Genomic DNA, 20,067 nt, shown 5'->3' on the forward strand with positions numbered 1-20,067 from the left:
CTCTCTCTCTCTCTCTCTCTCTCTCTCTCTCCCATCACTGGTCACATACATTAGAATGTAATCATAAGCCCTTTTGTAAGTGTCTTCAGGACCATATGCTCACTATGAACTAGCAATGGTACAGACTGTCCCACTCTCCAAAGGGAGGATTGGTCATTTATCTCTACCACTTGGGAAAGACTGGTTCTGAAGTGAATGTAGTCAAAAATGTTCCCAACTGTGACTATGGACTGTGAGCTCAGTCTGACAGGGACTCAGAGGTTGTACAGGCTGCAGTGCTGAATATAAATAGATATCGGCCACAAGTTAGATTGTTGTAGTAAACAGTTAATTGCATTTATTTATTTTCTTCAAATTTGGGAGCAACGTTCTGCCTTAATCCTGCTTCCTAGTGTATTCTCAAGCCTGACATTTTCCCAGACAGTATTTCTAGTCCACCCCCAAGTTAGCTATCAAGCTTAAGCAAAATTACTAAAACATAGGCTCCCAGGAACATTCCTAAAATAGACTTCCTGGCTTTCTTCCACTCTTAGGTCCCTACTTTCATCTGTTCTATTCCTAATTTATGGTTCCTGTTTATTAAATATTTTGTCCTGCTTTCCATCGTACTTCATTTCAGCCACCTAGTTGCAGATGCTACTATGATTCCACTCTGACTTCCTTAGGCAGATCATCTCAGCAATACTTCCTGGAGCCTCACTTTTCAAAAGCCCCACCACAGGGGCCCGGTGGTAACACACCTGGTTAAGTGCACATGTTACAATGTACAAGGGCTCAGGTTTGAACTCCCAGTTTCCACCTGTAGGGGGAAGGCTTTGCAAGAGGTGAAGCAGTGTTGCAGGTGTCTCTCTCCCTCTTTATCACCTCCCTTCCCTTTTGATTGCTGGCTGTCTCTATACAATATATATAAAAAAAGATAATAAAAAGTAAAAAATTTTTAAAAGCTCTGTTCTATCCTATAAAACAATTTTTCATCAATAAAATGATAAAAATATCATAACTTTGGATCATTCTCTTAGGGTTTTAACAATCCATCTCAACATTTTGTAAACTCTAACACTAAATTAACATTCACAATCTATATTGCATGGAAATGTAGTAAGCTCTGAGCTGTGGCAAATGTATTATAGAGAATATTAATGGCTTGATGAATGTTATCTCTTCTTTTTCAAAAAGCATATTCTGTTTGTTAACATATTTGATTCCTACAAAGCTATGGTACATCTAGTCATTTTAAGCCAGTTTCCCCACTAGGAAAAGATAGAAACAGGCTGGGGAAATGGATCAATCTGCCAACGTCCATGTCCGGTGGAGAAGCAATTACAGAAGCCAGAACTCCCACCTTCTACATCCCCAAAAGAATTTTGGTTCATGCGCTCAGAGGGGTAAACAATAGGTGAAGTAAACAAGAGGGTCCTGTACTCCCATTCAACCAGGACCTAAAGCTCATACTAGTGATCTTGAGAGAACTCCTGCAGTTTCCAATGGAGGCAATGAGAAATAGAACTCTGATGGTGGGAACTGTATGGGGTTATACCCCTATTATCTTAAAAATTTGTAAGTCAATATTATCATCACATTATTTGTTAATTGGGTTAACTTTGAAAAGTCCCTTTGTTATGGTTTGCTGTACAGTCTTTTTGAACCCTAAGACAGCAGGAACCTCACATCTCCACTATAGAGCCCCTACTTCCCCCAGTCCTGGAACCCTTGGATAGGGCCCACTTTCCCGTATGCATCTCCCAATCCAAACCAAATAATATTGCATCTGCCGATCACAACCTAACCAACACAACGATTGCCACCTCAACATGCTTCACCTCAGACTGTATCCAAAGACTTCACATGTGGAACGACAACCCTTCAGCTTCATTACTCGGGTGAGACCTTTCCTTTTATAGTACACTCTAATTTAATCTCAGGTAGTTCACTTTCTAACAAAGTCCCATAACCTATATATACATCAGTTTCCGTGAGCGAGAGCTTATGTGCACACGTATCCATAAACTACTGCAAAATATATACCTGAAAGCAGAAGTACACTAGAGTTTGCAGTGAGTAGCTCCCTAACACTTCCTCTCCACTATTCCAAGCTTGGGATCCATGATTGCTCAACAAATTGTTTGGCTTCATATGTTAACTCTCTTTTCAATCACCAGGTTCCAGATGCCACCAGGATGCTGGCCAGGCTTCCCTGGATTGAAGACCCCACCAATGTGTCCTGGAGCTCAGCTTCCCCAGAGATACACCTTACTAGGGAAAGAGAGAGGCAGACTGGGAGTATGGACCAACCAGTCAACGCCCATGTTCAGCGGGGAAGCAATTACAGAAGCCAGACCTTCTACCTTCTGCAACCCACAATGACCCTGGGTCCATGCTCCCAGAGGGCTAGAGAATGGGAAAGCTATCAGGGGAGGGGGTGGGTTATGGGGATTGGGTGGTGGGAATTGTGTGGAGTTGTACCCCTCCTACCTTATGTTTTTGTTCATTAATCCTTTCTTAAATAAAAAATTTAAAAAAATTTGTAAGTCAATATTAAATCGCTAATAAAAAAGGGAAAATAAAGTTAAAAAAACATATATATTAAACATCAAGGTAAGGATGTGGATAAAAAGGAACTCTGGTATACTGTTGATGGGAACTCAAATTGGTGTGACCTCTATGGAGAAAAAGAATGGGGTGTTCCTAAATAAAAATAGAAATACCTTATGATCCAGCAATACCTCTCCTAGTCATATACCCACAGGGTATGAGAACACTGACTGGAAGGATGTAGGCATCCCTATGTTCATAGCTGTACTATTCACAAAAGTCAAGATATTAAAGCAATCTAAGTACACTAAAATGACTAGATAAAAAGTTATGAGGCATATAGTCCACAGAATTATACTCTCAATGAAAAATTATGAGATTGTATCAAGTGAGACCAAATTAATAAAACGAGAGTTGAATATGTTAAGTGAAATAAGAGGTGAAACACCCACTACTGGATTGCTTTGCTCTACTCAGAAGAGGAACATAGATAACTACTAAAGCAAGAGAACTTGTAAAAAAAAAAAAAAAAGAGAGAGAGAGAGAGAGAGAGAGAGGTAGCTTAACTCTTTCTTAAATTCTGTGAATGCTATATGTTGGTTATCAGAGGGTAGTAGGTGGATACAAATCATTGATGGTAAGTGTGATGACTTACACATACCATGTATCAGTGTAAAACTATTTCCCTAGAATTATATATGTATATATAAACATTTTAATCTTATATTTTAAACCATTAGTAAATAATTAACAATGAAAACATTTATAAAATAATGAACATGATATAACTGGGCACAAAGACAAAAAGAGTTTAGGAAGCTCTTTATATATTTTGGTTATTATCCTTTTGTCTGATGTATGGCATATAAAGATCTTCTCCCATTCTGTGAGGGGTCTCTTGGTTTGGGTAGTGGTTTCTTTTGCTGTGCAGAAGCCTTTTAATTTGATGTAGTCCCATAGATTTATGCTTGTCCTTAGTCTTCTTTGTAATTGGATTTGTTTCATTGAAGATATATGCAGAAAAGAGTTCTGCCAATATTTTCCTCTAAGTATCTGATAGTTTGTGGTCTAACATCCAAGTCCTTGATCCACTTGGAATTTACTTTTGTATTTGGTGAAATATAGTGGTTCAGTTTCATTCTTCTGCATGTTTCAACCCATTTTTTCCAGCACCATTTGTTGAGGAGACTCTGCTTTCCCCTTTTAATAGTCTGGGCACTTTTGTCAAAAATTAGATGTCCATAGGTGTGGAGGATTACTTCTGGGCTTTCGATTCTATTCCACTGGGTAATGTATCTATTCATGTTCCAGTACCAAGCAGTTATGATGACAATGGCCCTATAATACAATTTGAGATCTGGGAGTGTGATGCCTCCAGTTCTGTTCTTTATTGTCAAGGTTGTTTTGCAACTCTAGGTCTTTTCTGGTTCCAGATAAACATTTGTAGCATTTGTTCTATTCTCCTAAAATATGTGTTTGGGATCTTCATGGGGATAGCCTTAAATTTGTATATGGCTCTGGGTAGTATATTCATTTTGATGATGTTAAGTCCTCCAACCCATGGACATGGAATATCTTTCCACTTCTTTGTGTCTTTTTCAATTTCCTTGAGTAGTGACTCATAATTTTCAGTATACAAGTCTCTCGTTTCTTTGGTTAAGTTTATTCCTAGATATTTTTTTTTTTTTTGCTTGTTTTTGTTGCTATAGTAAAAGGAATTGATTTCTGGATTTCAGCTTCTACTAACTTAGTGTTTGCATAGAGGAATGCCACTGACTTTTGAATAGTAATTTTGTAGCCTGACACCTTACTGTATTGCCTGATGACTTCCAAAAGCTTCTTATTGAATTCCTTAGGTTTTTCTATGTATACTATTATGTCATCTGCAAATAGGCAGAGTTTGAGTTCTTCTCTTCCAATCTGTATCCCTTTAATTCCTTGCTCCTGCCTGATTGCTAGGGCAAGAACTTCCAACACTATGTTGAATAATAATGGTGATAGTGGGCTTAACCAGGCTTAAACATAGTGGGCTTACACTGGCTTAAAATGACTAGATGTACCATAGCTTTGTAGGAATCAAATATGTTAACAAATAGAATATGCTTTTTGAAAAAGAAGAGATAACATTCATCAAGCCACTAGTATTCTCTATAATACATTTGCCACAGCTCAGAGCTTACTACATTTCCATGCAATATAGATTGTGAATGTTAATTTAGTGTTAGAGTTTACAAAATGTTGAGATGAATTGTTAAAACCCTAAGAGAATGATCCAAAGTTATGATATTTTTATCACTTTATTGATGAAAAATTGTTTTATAGGACAGAACAGTTTTTGACACATACATATGTTCTATTACTTTGCTGTGATAGGTGTCTGCACACCATTCCTACCACCAAGTTGAGGCAAATTTTAAAGAAATATCAAATTAAATAGATCCGAGAGAGTATAGCCTTTTCAAAATATTCACTTTCTTGGGTGTTGTCACTGTTCAGAATACTTTTGTAACACAACATTTAAAACTCTTTTTAATTAAGTCTGTTTATAAAATAAGAAAAAGATGTGTGATTTTGTATATTGAATTCAGTTTAGTAATCATCTTTGTTCATTTAACTTTACTTTTTTTGTTCACAGGAAAACAAATCTATTCTCAAAATATAAGAAGAGTTACTATGGTATTCAAAATATATTATTATCTAAAGTGATTTTTTTTGGTCAAGTTATCACATTACTTGTTTAGATGGTTACATGACTTTTTATTTTTTCTTTGAAAACATTATTCATTTATTTTGGACAGAGACAGAGAAAGTAAGAGATGAGAGGTGATCAAGAAGGAGACACACACACACACATAGACACACACCTATATCACTGCTTCACCTGCTGCAGGGAGGATCTATGTCTTGAAACTAGGTCCTTGTGCACTTTAACATGTTTGCCTTACTAGATGTACCACCACCCAGGGCCCCATGACTTTTTATTTAATTGTTGTTTTCGCCGGGCTGGCTTCACGGGCGGGTAACAGACGACCAGGGACTCATGGTTGAGCTGTACGCAGTATCTCTTTATTCATGCAGGACGCAGCACAATCTAAGCCAAGCTAAGCTAAACTAAACTAACTAACTAACTACAAACAATCTTGTCCTTATAAATATACTAGCCCAGTAGGGTGGGAACAGGATGCGACGCAGAGAGGGTGGAGAGAAAAGGGACTGGTGAAAATCAAGGTATGACAAGGAGAGGGGGCGGAGCAGGTGAGAATTCTATCACTGAACCACTAATGCCCTGGAGGGAGTGTGGTGCTTTATGTAAATGTAAAAGTGATTTATATAAATAGACCAAAGCTTTGAATGGGATCAAATCAATCCCTATATAGGCATATGGTTAAGCAGAAGCCAGGGGGAGCTGGCATACTACCCAACATTTAATTTAAAATATTTTGTTTGTTAATGAGAATAATGTCATACATATTTATATGCAATGTATATAAATATTGAAATATAACTTATATTAATAAATATAATTTAAGTAAAATTATTTTTTTATGTCAATATAGATATCACTACACCCATCACTAAAGTTCTTCTGTCATCAAACCATTTCTCTCTGATAACAGCTATCAATTTTGGAGTTCAAGTCAGTCTGGCTACTACTATTATTACTATCATCATCGTGATTATCATTATTACTGTAAGTTTGATTACTTTAATTATAAGTGAAATTATATCATAGTAGCAAAAGACCTGATATATCTATCTTTCTTTTGATAAAGGCAGAGAGAAATTGAGAGGGAAGGGGGAGGTAGAAAGGGAGAGAAAGACCTGCAGCACTATTTCAGTTTTAATGAAGCTTCCCCTGGCCCAAGATCTGATGTCTAAGAGTCATTTGAATGAAAAAGTTATTTAAATCAGTTCCATTCAGTCACAGTGCATTGAAAATGATCAGGATATATTGAAAAGACTCAGAGAAAAGCACTAGAAATACAATATTTAAAAAATACCATGTGAGCAGGTCAGGAGGTGGTGCAGTGACTCTTCATTGGACTCTTGGGCTTGAGGTCCCAAGTTCAATCCCTGGCAGAGCATGTACCAAAGTGAAATCTGGTTCTCTTTCTCTCCTCCTATCTCTCTCATGCATAAATAGAACAATATATTTTTTTAAAGTAACATGAAATAAGAACATTTAAACAGCTATAAATTTTTTACAACTTGAATAATAAACTTGAATAAAGGACAAATGGTGAAGTGAAACTAAAAGTTAAGCGTATCACTAAATGTTCTAAAAAAAGAGAACAGATGATATCAAGTATCTGGTCTAGTGGTCTGGAAGATGACGCAGTAGATAATGCTGAGCTAGCTTCACTGGAGAGAGAGACGAGGAACTCGTGGCTGCATGGTATTACAATTCTTTATTGATGCGGACACCCCAGAGTCAGGTGTAAGCACAACTGGTTTAGGCCACATGGAGCTAGCAAAATGGCCGCCTCCCACTATGCACACCAGCCCTTCTCCAGGTCTTCTCCAGGTCTGGACACGGAAGAGAAAGAGGGGGAGAGCGAAAACAGGAGTAACAATTTTTTTTAAATTTATTTATTTTTAATATTTATTTTATTTATTTATTCCCTTTTGTTGCCCTTGTTTTATTGTTGTAGTTACTATTGTTGTTGTCGTTGTTGGATAGGACAGAGAGAAATGGAGAGAGGAGGGGAAGACAGAGAGGAGGAGAGAAAGAGAGACACCTACAGACCTGCTTCACCGCCTGTGAAGCGACTCCCCTGCAGGTGGGGAGTCGGGGTTCGAACCGGGATCCTTATGCCGGTCCTTGTGCTTTGCGCTACAGCCCGACTCCCCAGGAGTAACTTTTATAGGAGAATTCTGGAAGTGGCAAGTCGGGGGGATGGAATTGGCTAAAAAAGGGGGTGGAGAAAACAAGGCACTGTGGGAAGGTAGGAAGCTTCCGTAGCAATGGTTGCTATAGTTTTTTAGCTCACGGGAATGGGAGCCTTGAGGAGGTAATGTGGTGGCAGAGGAGTCATTTTTAAAACAAGGTAGAAGATTGATATGTAAATAATAATACTCGAATGGAAATATGGTGGTTTGTGGGTCCTGCCTAACTCAACCACATCTGTATAATATCCCAACAGGATAAAGCATTGTATTCTCAAGTATCTGGTCTAGTCATAGTGAAAAAAAAAAATTAGTCAGTAAAGTTTATATATGACCAGAAATCTCATGTAATTATAATTGTAAATATCTTATAAAACTTACTGCTATTTTATATCTTTAAAAAGTTTACTGTGTGACATTTATTACTCTATTCTTATAGTAAAGCTGTCTTTCAAAAGATTAGGTTTGATTTCAATTAATTTCTTTTGAACCTTGATTTTAATCTTTCAAGTAGACACTATGAAATCATAGGGAGTCATAGCAGGTTTCCATTTAACACTCTATTTACTTAAAACAATGTTGCTGCACTGAAATCAAGATGCTTTTCAAAAATTAAAGCCCCTTACACTGAAGTAAATTTGCATTGAAGTAATTTAAAATAATGAACTAGATGATACAGTAATTAAAGTTTAAATGAATATATACTAAAAGTATATTTCTTTCCTGTATGTTATTCTAAAAATAGTTTTTCAATACCACTTGCATATTCTAAAAATTGTAAATGAAATACTCATTAGAGCTAGGAAACAAGAATTATGCAAAAAATCTACTTTAACTATGTAAAAATGGTTCTGATAAAATTTTAAATAACTTTGGTATCAACTATACCTCATGTATTACAATCTGATTTTTTATTTTATTTCTAGGTATTATCAATGGGATTCACTCTTTCCACAACTCCACTATTCTTGATGGTCATTTCTTATCCCTTTTTACCTTTCTTTTGATAGAGGGACTCAGAGTGAGATAGTGAAGGAGAAAATTATAGATATGAGAGACATATCAGGATTGCTTCTCTGCTCATGAAGCTTCCCCTCCTGCAGGTAGGGGTAAGTGGGAGGCCCAGGACTTGAACCTGTGTCCTTGTGCTTGGTAAAGTATGCATTCTACTGGGTAAGTGACCATCTGAACTCCAAGGTCTGGTTTTTAAATGACATCAAGTGAAAGAATAAGAATCATTATATCTATATCCATCTTCCACCTACTCAATAAAAATTTAAATATATTGTGCAAGATTTTCTCACCTAAAATCCTTGCCCTGTCAAAGTTGTGAAGCAGTGAAACCTTCATGTGTGTTATGATCAAGAAAGTCAGTAAAGTATTTGCATTCATGTGGAAACAATATCATGTGCTTCAATTACCTTTTTTCCTCTAATTTTAATATGATAATACACCTCCTGAATACATTTAAAAAATTCCATTTTGCTTGACTAGCTTTAGCAGTACAACTTTTAGTACTGTTAAAAATTGATTTGGTTATCTAAATCCAGTGACTGACCATCATACGACCACAACTCTTCTCAACAAATGTCCACTATGCTCTCACTTTCTGTGATAGTGCAGGATTTTCTATTAACTTTAGTGACAAATGCACACAAAAGCAATAGAATTAAAAAAAAAATACCTGTAAAATTTCAGTGAAGGCACTCGTCACAATTATGCATGGATGAAAATACCTTCCTATAATTTCCAATGTTCTGAATCAAAGCCCTAAAGAAATTAAATTATAATGGAAATACCATTCTAGAAACCCATAGTCATTTGGTAAAACAAAAGTATAGTATTTATATCTTTTGTCTATATAGTAAAGTGGACATTTTCTATTTTTTAAGTACTCTATTATTTTTTTATTTTTTAAAATATTTTATTTGTTTATTGAACACAGACAAAGAAACTGAGAAGGGAGGGGAAGCTAGAGAAGGAAAGTGACAGAGAGACATCTGCAGCGCTACTTCACCACTCATGATGCTTTCCCTCAGCAGGTAGGGAACAGGGGCTTGAAATCTGGTCCTTGCACACTGTAATATGCACACTTAACCAGGTGTGCCACTGCCTGACCCCCAAGAGTGGACATGTTCTGATGATATCTATCGCTGAAAGCAACTCAGTCTAGGTTTAGATTACAATAGAAATTCCTAAATCATTTTTATTTAGCAAAATTTTTTCGATTAAGTACTGTTAGATTACTATTTAAATGGAAATTGGAAATATAGGACTGATTGGGAATGCTAACAACTAAAATAAAGTAAAAACAAAACAGTACTTAGTAATTAAAATCCTCTCTCTAAACTATGTTAAAGGGAAATTATTCAGGCAGAGGGTAGATAGCATAATGTTTATGCAAACAGACTCTCATGCCTGAGGCTCCAAAGTCCCAGGCATGAGAGTTATTTACCCACCTTCCTCTCTTAGGTAACTGTGAGCCAGAAACAAACTTCACCCAACACCAGAGCAATCTTCCATCTCAGATTAATAAACTTCAAATGTTTAAGAAGAGTTTGAGAATTTAAACAAGATGGAATTTATACAATTCTTTATATAGTTCTAACTTGTATATTCTAACTAGTAAGAGTCTACCAAATAAGATGAAAAATATGATTTTATAGACACCAAGGTTCACTTAAATAAATTAAAGGTCAGTTGATTTGACTGACTATATTATATTTTGGACCTTATTTTTTTGGGCAGAGTATTGCATCCGGTTCTGTTGTAGTAGTTGTTTTCACTCCAAAGTTGTACTAGGGAGACAATATAGAACACTCAAATTATCATTTATTAATTTTTTCTATTATATTCAATATTCACAGAAGCATTCTAAAAGAACTGGATGTTTTGCCATTGAAATATTAGCATCCTTATAAGGACAATTTATAGACTAAGATCACAAAAATGAACAGTGCCACTGAGAAGTGATACATTCCTAACAATTACAACATATTTACTCTTTGTATTTACTTATTTATGAATTATATTTCTCTGCTCATTAGACTTCAAGTTCTATGAGGTAACATACTTTTGTCAGTTCAAAGAAGTATATCAAATTTCTCAGTAAATACTTATTGAAAAAGTAAATGAGCGAATGAGTGTTCTTCTGGGATTTTTCTGATTAATAAAGATGTACCATCACATTTACCCTCACAGAAATGTATCCTTCTGACAACAATAATCCTGTAATTCACTACTCCCTCAATTAGATGATGATACTGAATTTGAGAAAAAAAAATAGCTTTTCATTTCTGAAATGCCAGCATTTTTTATTAAAGTCACTTGACTTAAATTTCAAATACATAAGATGTCATGATTATAAAATGTAGGGGGCCAGGTCAGGAGATAAGTGGTGAAAAATCTGTTATGAAACAAACCTCATAGTCGAGTCTGTGAATCAGCTATCAGAGGTGAAAGCCTTGTCATACAGCTGTGCAGTGAACACAGCTTCCAATGTGCTACAATGTGCTAAGGAAACAGCTTCCAATGTGCTACATGCTAAAGCGCACTAGATCTCTGAGAGTATGTGCAGTAAAGGACATCACTGTGTCTGACCTTCTCCCAGTCTAGATTAGAGTGAGAAAATGTCTCAAATCTATAATTCCAACAATTACATAACTGGGCGAAGGATCCAAACTCATGGGAAAATTTATCAAAAGTTGCTGTATATCTATGGTCCTAATAAACGTGTCCAGTGTTCCATTTCAGTCCATTAACTGAATAGTTCCAAGGTTCCTTGCTCCAGAGTGTTTTTATTTCCCTCTCTTTCTTTGGTCCCTTGTGGGGGCTGGGCTCCTGAACTGGGGAGTCAGCTTCCCACAATAAAGTTTGCTTTTTTATTTGTTTGTTTATGAGGAGGATAGAGGGATTGAACCCAGGGGATGTTGGGAACATGTGTGAGCCTGATAGAGCTTAGAGAGAACCACCCCCATCTTTGGATGGAGGTCTGAGAAGATAACCTCTTGGTAAGTCTCTCTTAACCGAGGTGAGCATAAGGGGGGAAACTCAGACTTGGTTCTTTCCTTCTTGACTCTCGGGCCCACAGTTACCCCAGTACTTCCCTCCATTAACTGCAGGCGACATGGCCACAGATTCACTCATTCAAAGTCACCTTCTGATCACAAAAGAACACACCTTATCACACACTTCATCACACACCTCAGACCCCAGACAAGAGAAATGCTAAACTATATGGCCTTTTGATATCCATCTTCTCTGTCTCACCCTACGGGTTTAACCCCTATGCTTCTCTCAAATACCTTTGGATAATTAAGTTGCTTGTGTTATGGAAAATAACTGTCTTGTATCTCATCAATTCCTGTCATACCAACCCCCTACCTTAGGGGCATGCTGACTGTTAAGAAACCTGTAATTTCTGTCATATTGCAACAATAATTACCTCCATTGCTTTTCTATTTAACTCATGTCAGTTTTGCTAATAAAGGGACTCAAGGACTCAGATTCTAGATTCATGCTGAGTCCCCTGGTGTCTTTTACTATGTGTCACCCCTGTCGTGAGCGAGAAAGAACCAGCCCGTTACCTTTCCCCTGGAGGACACCCTGACGGAGAAGGAGGGAGACACCCCGAAAGGGGGCCATTGGAGTTTCTGGCATGAAAGTCAGTGCTATAATGTTGAGTAATCTCCCTGACTCTATCAAATTTATTTAAAATTGAACTTGAAAATACTGTTTTCCCCAGTAGCAAGCTCACTTATCTGTATAGACTATATATACATGACAGGAAATATGTCAAAAATATCTGACCAAAATATTTATTTACATCATATGTACTTGTTACTCCAGCGGATCTGTACAATTAATGTAATATTTAAATGTAATTCTATTTTTTTCTGACCACAATGTATAAAATGCATTTTAAGCACATGCTGTTCTTTTGAACAGAAATAATTATATATATCTGATAGTATGCCACCTGAAGATATAAAAATGAATATGCTCTTCTAGAGAAATATAAAACCAGATAAGGAAACTGAGTTGGCTAATAAGAGCCAATGAGTAAATGGCATAAGAAGAAATGGGAGGATTATGTTGGATTTGGTTAGGGTCATGAAGTAGAGGGAAAAAAATAAAATGAACTACTGAAAAGAATTTATATATATATATACACACACACACATACAAAGAAATGGATGCTTACTAAAACCCAAGGCCACACTGACATTAAACACTGTGAATTTGGAGTGAATGCAATTGACAGAGCCACTTAAAATTTCTCAAATAATATTCAACATTCCAGAAGTATAGAAAATGAAAGGTTAGACTAAACTAGGAGTAGAGTGGAACAGGGTGAAATTCAATTATAACTGAAAAGAGAAATGTTATGCATTCTCTACCCTATTCAAATACCAAGCCAAATTCTAAGCTCAAAATACGTTTTTCACTCATGATTGTACATCTTAATACTGATTTCAGTTCACACTACAGCTAAAATTGGTTTTAAAATATTTTATGGCTGAGAAAAAAATCTGACACAAATTAATGGTAAAATTGATAGGTAATCTGTAATTTTCTGTCAGTAGAAGCCCACGTGTGGAATTTTAAGTTTTTCAAACAAAATTGTTTGGGAGACAACATTTTTAATAGTTGGAAGGTCTCTGAGTCACTCTTAGCTAGAAAGTTCAGAGCCATTTTGGGGCAACCACTATTTCTACCATGTTAACCCTTTCATCTCCTTTCTGTAGTCTGGAAAAAGAAATCTCAAAGCAAAGTACATCCATTTAGGAAAATCACTCAAAAGGCAGTCAATATATCAAGTGACCAAAGTTTCATCAGAGTATCAGGCATCAAATGGTAAACTGACTCAGATTTCTTCTTTTGAAAATCTGAACCAACATTATTAAATTAGTAAAGAATTCCATGTAGAATTTAGAGCTGAAAGACAATCATGTGGGAATAGTCCCAAATGTCATGGCAGTCCTAAGCAGTAAGTTCAGAAGAGGCAGAAACAAGGAGGATACCTTGGTGAAAGTAAAGCATAACACACTCCTCTGAAGGAGAAATCACATGGTCCACAACAATTGGAGGTCTACTCTGAGCTGTCCCATTGACCCTAGCAGTTTTAGTTCCTGTTTCATCATTCATGTTTAGCCTACAACATATGTCATTTTTTTTAAGGTAATCTGAGTGGTTCTTTCCTTCTCACATTAAGATGAGCTGAAGCAAAGACTGCCATGTGAGTGACAGTCCCCCATACAGTTTTATGAAAACAAAATATTTGACATATATTGTGGGACTATGTGTAAGCTTGGTAGAGCTTAGGGAAAACTCCCCCCATCCCTGGATGGAGGGCTGGGAAAGACACCCTCTTGTTAGCCTCTCTCACAGAGATGAGCAAAAGGGAAAACAGTCTCCCAGACTCAGTTTCCCCTTATCAGACTCCCAAGCCCACAAAGATCTCACTGTTTCTCCCCGCTAACTGCAGGCCACATGGCTGCCTGCTTTAAGGTTCATTCAAAGCTCACATAGTCACCCAGAGTTCACACAACTACCTCACTTTTGATCACTAAAGAGAACATATTCCATCAAACACCTCCCTGACATCAGTCAGTGAAGCCCCCAAAACACTATTTATAGCTTTTGATATGATGATTTACATCAAGCCTTGTTTATCTTCTCCCTATCTCACCCTGCTGGTTTAACCCCTATGCTTCTCTCAAATGCCTTTAGATAATTAACCTGTTTGCATCATGGAGAATAATTGTCTTGACCATTATGTATCGCATCAATTCTTGTCATACCAGCCCCCTACCATAGAGGCAAGCTGACCTTTAAGAAACCTGTAATTTCTGACGTATTTGAAAAATGTTTTTTATCTGAATCCCTATTTAAACCCAAGCCCACCTCCCAATAAATGAGAGTGTTCCAATTTTCCCCAGTGTCTCTTGTCTATATCGCTGAGTCCTCGAGCTAGCGAGGGAGAACTGGTAGTTTACCTTCCTGGCTGAGAGTCATCCCGCGTGAGCCCCAGCAATATATACTATGAGGCATAGGCAAAGTACATATTTATACTTGGAACATGGTGTTCTGATTTGCTTTCTGTGTTTTCACATTCCCTCTCCTTTGAATTCCTACTCTAGGAATTCCTATAAGTTATAACCTAGATATTCAAGCTCTGAGCAGATGGGGGAAGACCTATCTTGTTACTTATACTCCCATTTTAGAGATTCTGGAAAGTGGACAAGAAGAATGGACCAGTTAGAGGAGCATTTATTTTTCAAGCATTAAACCATATGTCTGAGTTCTGACTCTAGTACTAGTCATGTAGCTTTCTTTATACTACTTTGGTCCTCCAAGCCTCACATTTTGTCAAAGTTTAAATTATTTCACTTGAGAAAACTGTGGTTTCTCCCTTCAAGACATTATAAAATGTACACATTGTAAAAAGCAAACATTTCTAATAAAAACCAAGTCGTTTTTATGTAAAGATATTCCCCTCCTCCCTCTACCCCTTCTTTTTTTTTTTCCCCACTTAGGTTATTTCTGGGACTCCAGCACTATAAATCTGTTGCCTCCTGCAAGTTTTTTTTTTTCCCCAGTTCCTTTTCCATTCACTCACCTTGTCTTTCCTATTTTATTATTTAATAGGACAGAGAGAAATTGAGAGGGGGTGGAAAGGTAGAAAGATAGACACCTACAAACTCACTTCATTGCTCCTGAAGCTTCCCTCCCTGCAGGTGGAGATCTGTGCTCAAACCTGGTACTTGCACATGGTATCATGTGAGCTCAGCCCCTTATAGGGATGCTTTTAAGGATATAATGCATTACATCTTAAAGTGTCTTTCTAATGAAATAATGAAATACCTTTCTTCGGCTTTGTAGCACAAGAAACTAAACATTTTTTTTAAAAAATATTTGGGCAACTATGTAGTCACTATATTTTCGTTTTGGTTACTAGAAAGTTGAGTCACATTTGATAACACAGCCAATACTTAATAACTATTCAAATCATGGCCTTGATTTCATGATAATTCTCAACCAGCATCTTACTTTTATTCAAATTTTCCAATGCCTTTGGTTTTCCTCCAGAAGTACAGTATTACTTCTGTGCCTGATCTCATTTATTTCATTAAGTTCATAGGTGAGTGTTGTTTTCGCCAGGCTGGCTTCACGGGCGGGTAACAGACGACCCGGGACTCATGGCTGGGTTGTACGTAGTATCTCTTTATTCATGCAGGACGCAGCACAATCTAAGCTGAGCTAAGCTAAACTCAAAACAAATTTATAAGGACAATCAATCTTGTCCTTATAAATATACTAGCCCAGTAGGGTGGGAACAGGATGCGACGCAGAGAGGGTGGAGAGAAAAGTGACTGGTGAAAATCAGGGTATGACAAGGAGAGGAGGCAGAGCAGGCAAGAATTCTACCACTGAACCACCAATGCCCTGGAGGGAGGTGCTTGTTAATAGTGGTTATGTAAATAGAATGAAGTGTTTATGTAAATAGAATAGTATTAAGCAGGGGGGATTAAACTAATGAAACAGAAGGGGTTTTTAGAAGCATACCAACAGGTGAGTGAAAATATTTAAAATGAAAGAGAAGTTATATGACTTCAGTAGCACAGAAAATAATATTTAGGTCTGATCTTGCCTAATAATAGGAACTTAATGGGTGTTGATGTATTGATACTATATTGTCTTTTTCTCAAATAGACAACAGAGAATTTGTTTCTTGTTATATACATTACACTGTGTTTATTAAAATGTGTAAAAAAAAAACAAAAAAGCAAGTACAAGTATTACCTGTAGTACTGAAGCCCCACTGTGGAGAAACTGAAGACCACTTTCAGCAGAGTCAATACCACCAGTGGCCAGAATGGGGAATCCAGGCAAAGCACGAGCAATGGCAGTCACAGCTCTCAAGGCAATAGGTCTGATTGCTGTGCCTAGAAGAACATGAGAATTATTCATCAGTAATGTGCTAACCACCTGTCTCTTATTACCTTGTAAGCACTATGATATGATGGCTGTGTTGCACTAGTTAACATTCAAGTGTCTTTTTTTTTCTCTAAGAATTTAAAAAAATTTTTACCTTTATTTTTTTTACGGAAAGAGACAGCCAGAAATTGAGAGGGAAGGGGGTGATAAAGAGGGAGAGACAGAGAAACACCTACAACACTGCTTCACCACTTGCAAAGCATTCCCCCTGCAGGTGGGGACAGGGGCTTGAACCTGGGTCCTTGTGCACTCAACCAGGTGTGCCACTACCCGGCCCCAACATTCAAATTTCTTTATCTTTACCTAAGATACACACATATGTAATATGTAAATCTTGCTGTATTTTGAAGTATGTTAATTGGCAAGTGGATGTGTATTTAAGGACTTTGATACTATTATTGCATGCAGGCTGGTTATGCAAGTGGATATAGCAACTCTAGAACTCTAACATAAAATCATCCATATTGTAATTTGTTATACAGTAATATATAAAAGATTGTATGGAACACTCAGGCATCTATATTAGAAAGAATAAGGAACAACATATTTTGAAAAAGAAAAACAGTCATATACAGTGCATAAATAGACATACAGCTCTGTTGTGTTTCTGCTAAGTGCAAAGCAGCTGGGGTGATAGAGATACTATAAAAATAAGTAAGGTGCCGATGAACAGATTCCATATTGCTTTTTACATGCATTTCCCACTATCCATGAAGCATAGTGAGCCTTATCTCATTTTTCTTTTTCTCTTTCTTTTTTCTGTTCGCATGGAGGTTTCACCACTCCTGGTCAACTTCTTCAGATAGAAAGACAAAAATATAGATAGAGAGACAGAGAGAAAGACTGTACCAAAGTTTCATTCACTGTGGAGGTAGCCAGGTTCAAACCTGGGTCATGTGTCTGACAAATCAAGAGCACTAACCAAGTGAACTATCAATATTTTGATGGACCCTAATTAAACATAGCCAATATATTATTCTGTGATGATATCAAAAACCACAGGGATAGCCAGAACACCGTAGGTCATTTTTTAAAAATAACCATCCTGTACTAAACTAGTTCTATACTCTTTTTTTATTATTTTTTATTTATTTTTATTATTTTTATTTAAGAAAGGATTAATTAACAAAACCATAGGGTAGGAGGGGTACAACTCCACACAATTCCCACCGCCCAATCTCGATATCCCACCCCCTCCCCCGATAGCTTTCCCATTCTCTATCCCTCTGGGAGCATGGACCCAGGGTCATTGTGGGTTGCAGAAGGTGGAAGGTCTGGCTTCTGTAATTGCTTCCCCGCTGAACATGGGCGTTGACTGGTCGGTCCATACTCCCAGTCTGCCTGTCTCTTTCCCTAGTAGGGTGGGTCTCTGGGGAAGCTGAGCTCCAGGACATATTGGTGGGGTCTTCAATCCAGGGAAGTCTGGCTGGCATCCTGATGACACCTGGAACCTGGTGACTGAAAAGAGAGTTAACATACAAAGCCAAACAAATTGTTGAGCAATCATGGACCCAAAGCTTGGAAAGGTGGAGAGGAAGTATTAGGGAGGTACTCACTGCAAACTCTAGTGTACTTCTGCTTTCTTACTTTTTTTTTTTTTTATTGTTGTTGTGGTCATTATTGATGTTGTTGTTAGACAGGACAGAGAGAAATGGGGAGTGGAGGGGAAGACAGAGAGGGGAAGAGAAAGATAGACATCTGCAGACCTGCTTCACCGCATGTGAAGTGACTCCCCTACAGGTGGGGAGTCAGGGACTCAAACCAGGATCCTTGAGCCAGTCCTTGTGCTTTGCGCTCCATGCGCTTAACCTGCTGCGCTAACACCCAACTCCCCAGTTCTATACTCTTAAGGTTTAACATAGTTTGTAAACTTTTCCTCACCAGAGTACTGCTCAGCTCTGGTGCTGGGAACTGAACCTAAGACTTAGGAGCTTTAGGCATGAAATCCTTTTGCATAATTATGTTATCTCTCAGCTCTACCCTATAGTAAATGAAGACATTTGATATTCTTGCTATAATTCATAAGCTAACAGTGTTTTAAAGCAGTTTTTGAACAAAACATCAGTTCTATTTGTGTAAGAGCTTACATTGTCTCAAACCAAAGTGCCACAAAAGAAGTAACCGGTAAAATCAGTTTCACGTAGTAAATCTGTTATCATATTTCTACTACCATAATCATCCTCTGCAGCATCACCAATATGAGTTTATCACAATGGTTACTTTGAGGAAGCATGATGAATATGCCCTAAAATGAGTGCCTTCCTTTAATCCTATTCACATACTTTGCAAATAAAATTGAATTAACATTTAACTGAACTTTTGTACTCAACCTCAAAAATATTTGGAGAAATATCACAAGAAACAGCTACCTCAATAATCTACAGCTGAAAGATCTGCAGCCTCAGACACCAAGTTGCAGATGTGACCATGATTCCACCCTGAATTCTCTGGGCAGATGACCTCACCAATGTGTCCTGGAACCTTACCTCTCCAGAGCCCTACCTCACTAGGGAAAGACAGAAACAGGCTGGGGGTATGGGTTGACCTGCCAATGCCCAATTCCAGTGGAGAAGCAATTACAGAAGCCAGAACTCCTACCTTCTGCACCCCAAAAACAACTTTGATCCATACTCCCGGTGGGGAAGAAGTGATAGGGGGAAGAGGATAGAGGGCTCTGAACTCCAGCTCAATCAGGTCTCAGAGAGAGGGGATAAAAAAGAGAAATATTTGGACGTAGTAATAGGGTGACGTGTGGCTTGAAGGGCAAGAGGAGATTGGACCTGGAAGAGAAAGGGGGCAAATATGTACAAATGTAGACAGACAGCTGTAGAGATGAGAGTTAATCCATAACTGCAACCTTGGGAGAACCATGGTGGTTTGCAATGGAGGGATTAGGGATTCAGACTCTAGTGGTAGGAACAGCATGGAATTATAGTCCTGTTGATATGTAATTTTGTAAATCAATATCAAATCAATAATAATAATAATAATAATAAAAGAAGAAACAGCTACCTCAAGATACTAGTGTTTCTAGAAAGTTGGATTACGGCAGACAGTAGCTCCCAATGTTGAAATTGAGCTAGAGTTAATAAATGTAAATTGGTAATTAAAAAATAGATCTATCCATATTTAACACAGGAGCCTGTGTAACCTCTGGGCCCCTGTCAATCTGAGCTCAGAATATATGGACACATGTGGGAACATTCTAGATGCTCTAGTTTCAGGACCCACTTTCTAACGCTATTCTCAACTCTGATACCATCTTTCCAGACAATATATATTTTTTATTTATTCCCTTCTGTTGCCCTTGTTGTTTTATTGTTATAGTTATTATTGTTGTTGTTATTAATGTCATTCTGGATAGGACAGAGAGAAATGGAGAGAAGAGAAGACAGAGACGGGAGAGAAAGTAGGACACCTGCAGACCTGCTTCACCTCTTGTGAAGTGACCCCATGCAGGTGGGGAGCCAGGGGCTCAAACCAGGATCCTTACACTGGTCCTTGCACTTTGTGCTACATGCACTTAACCCACTGTGCTACTCGGCCTGACTCCCTTCAGACAGTATTTTTAGTTATCCTCCACGTTACCTATCAAACTCAAGCAAAAACTATTAAAGTGATGGGCCCCTAGGAAGATACCTAAGATAG

At 37.6% G+C, this 20,067-nt stretch overlaps 1 protein-coding gene across 1 annotated transcript in view; it reads right to left on the bottom strand.

Moving 5' to 3' along the window:
- The window catches only part of DPYD (dihydropyrimidine dehydrogenase), a 944,675-nt gene that overhangs the window by 168,558 nt on the left and 756,050 nt on the right, over window positions 1–20,067 (bottom strand). The window contains exon 19 of the mRNA XM_016189943.2: window positions 16,225–16,367. Within this exon, the coding sequence (XP_016045429.1) occupies window positions 16,225–16,367 (143 nt within the window). The remainder of the gene's footprint in view (window positions 1–16,224; window positions 16,368–20,067) is intronic.

This window comes from Erinaceus europaeus, chromosome 11 (genome assembly GCF_950295315.1).
Source record: "Erinaceus europaeus chromosome 11, mEriEur2.1, whole genome shotgun sequence".
In the NCBI taxonomy this organism is placed as follows: Eukaryota; Metazoa; Chordata; class Mammalia; order Eulipotyphla; family Erinaceidae; genus Erinaceus; species Erinaceus europaeus.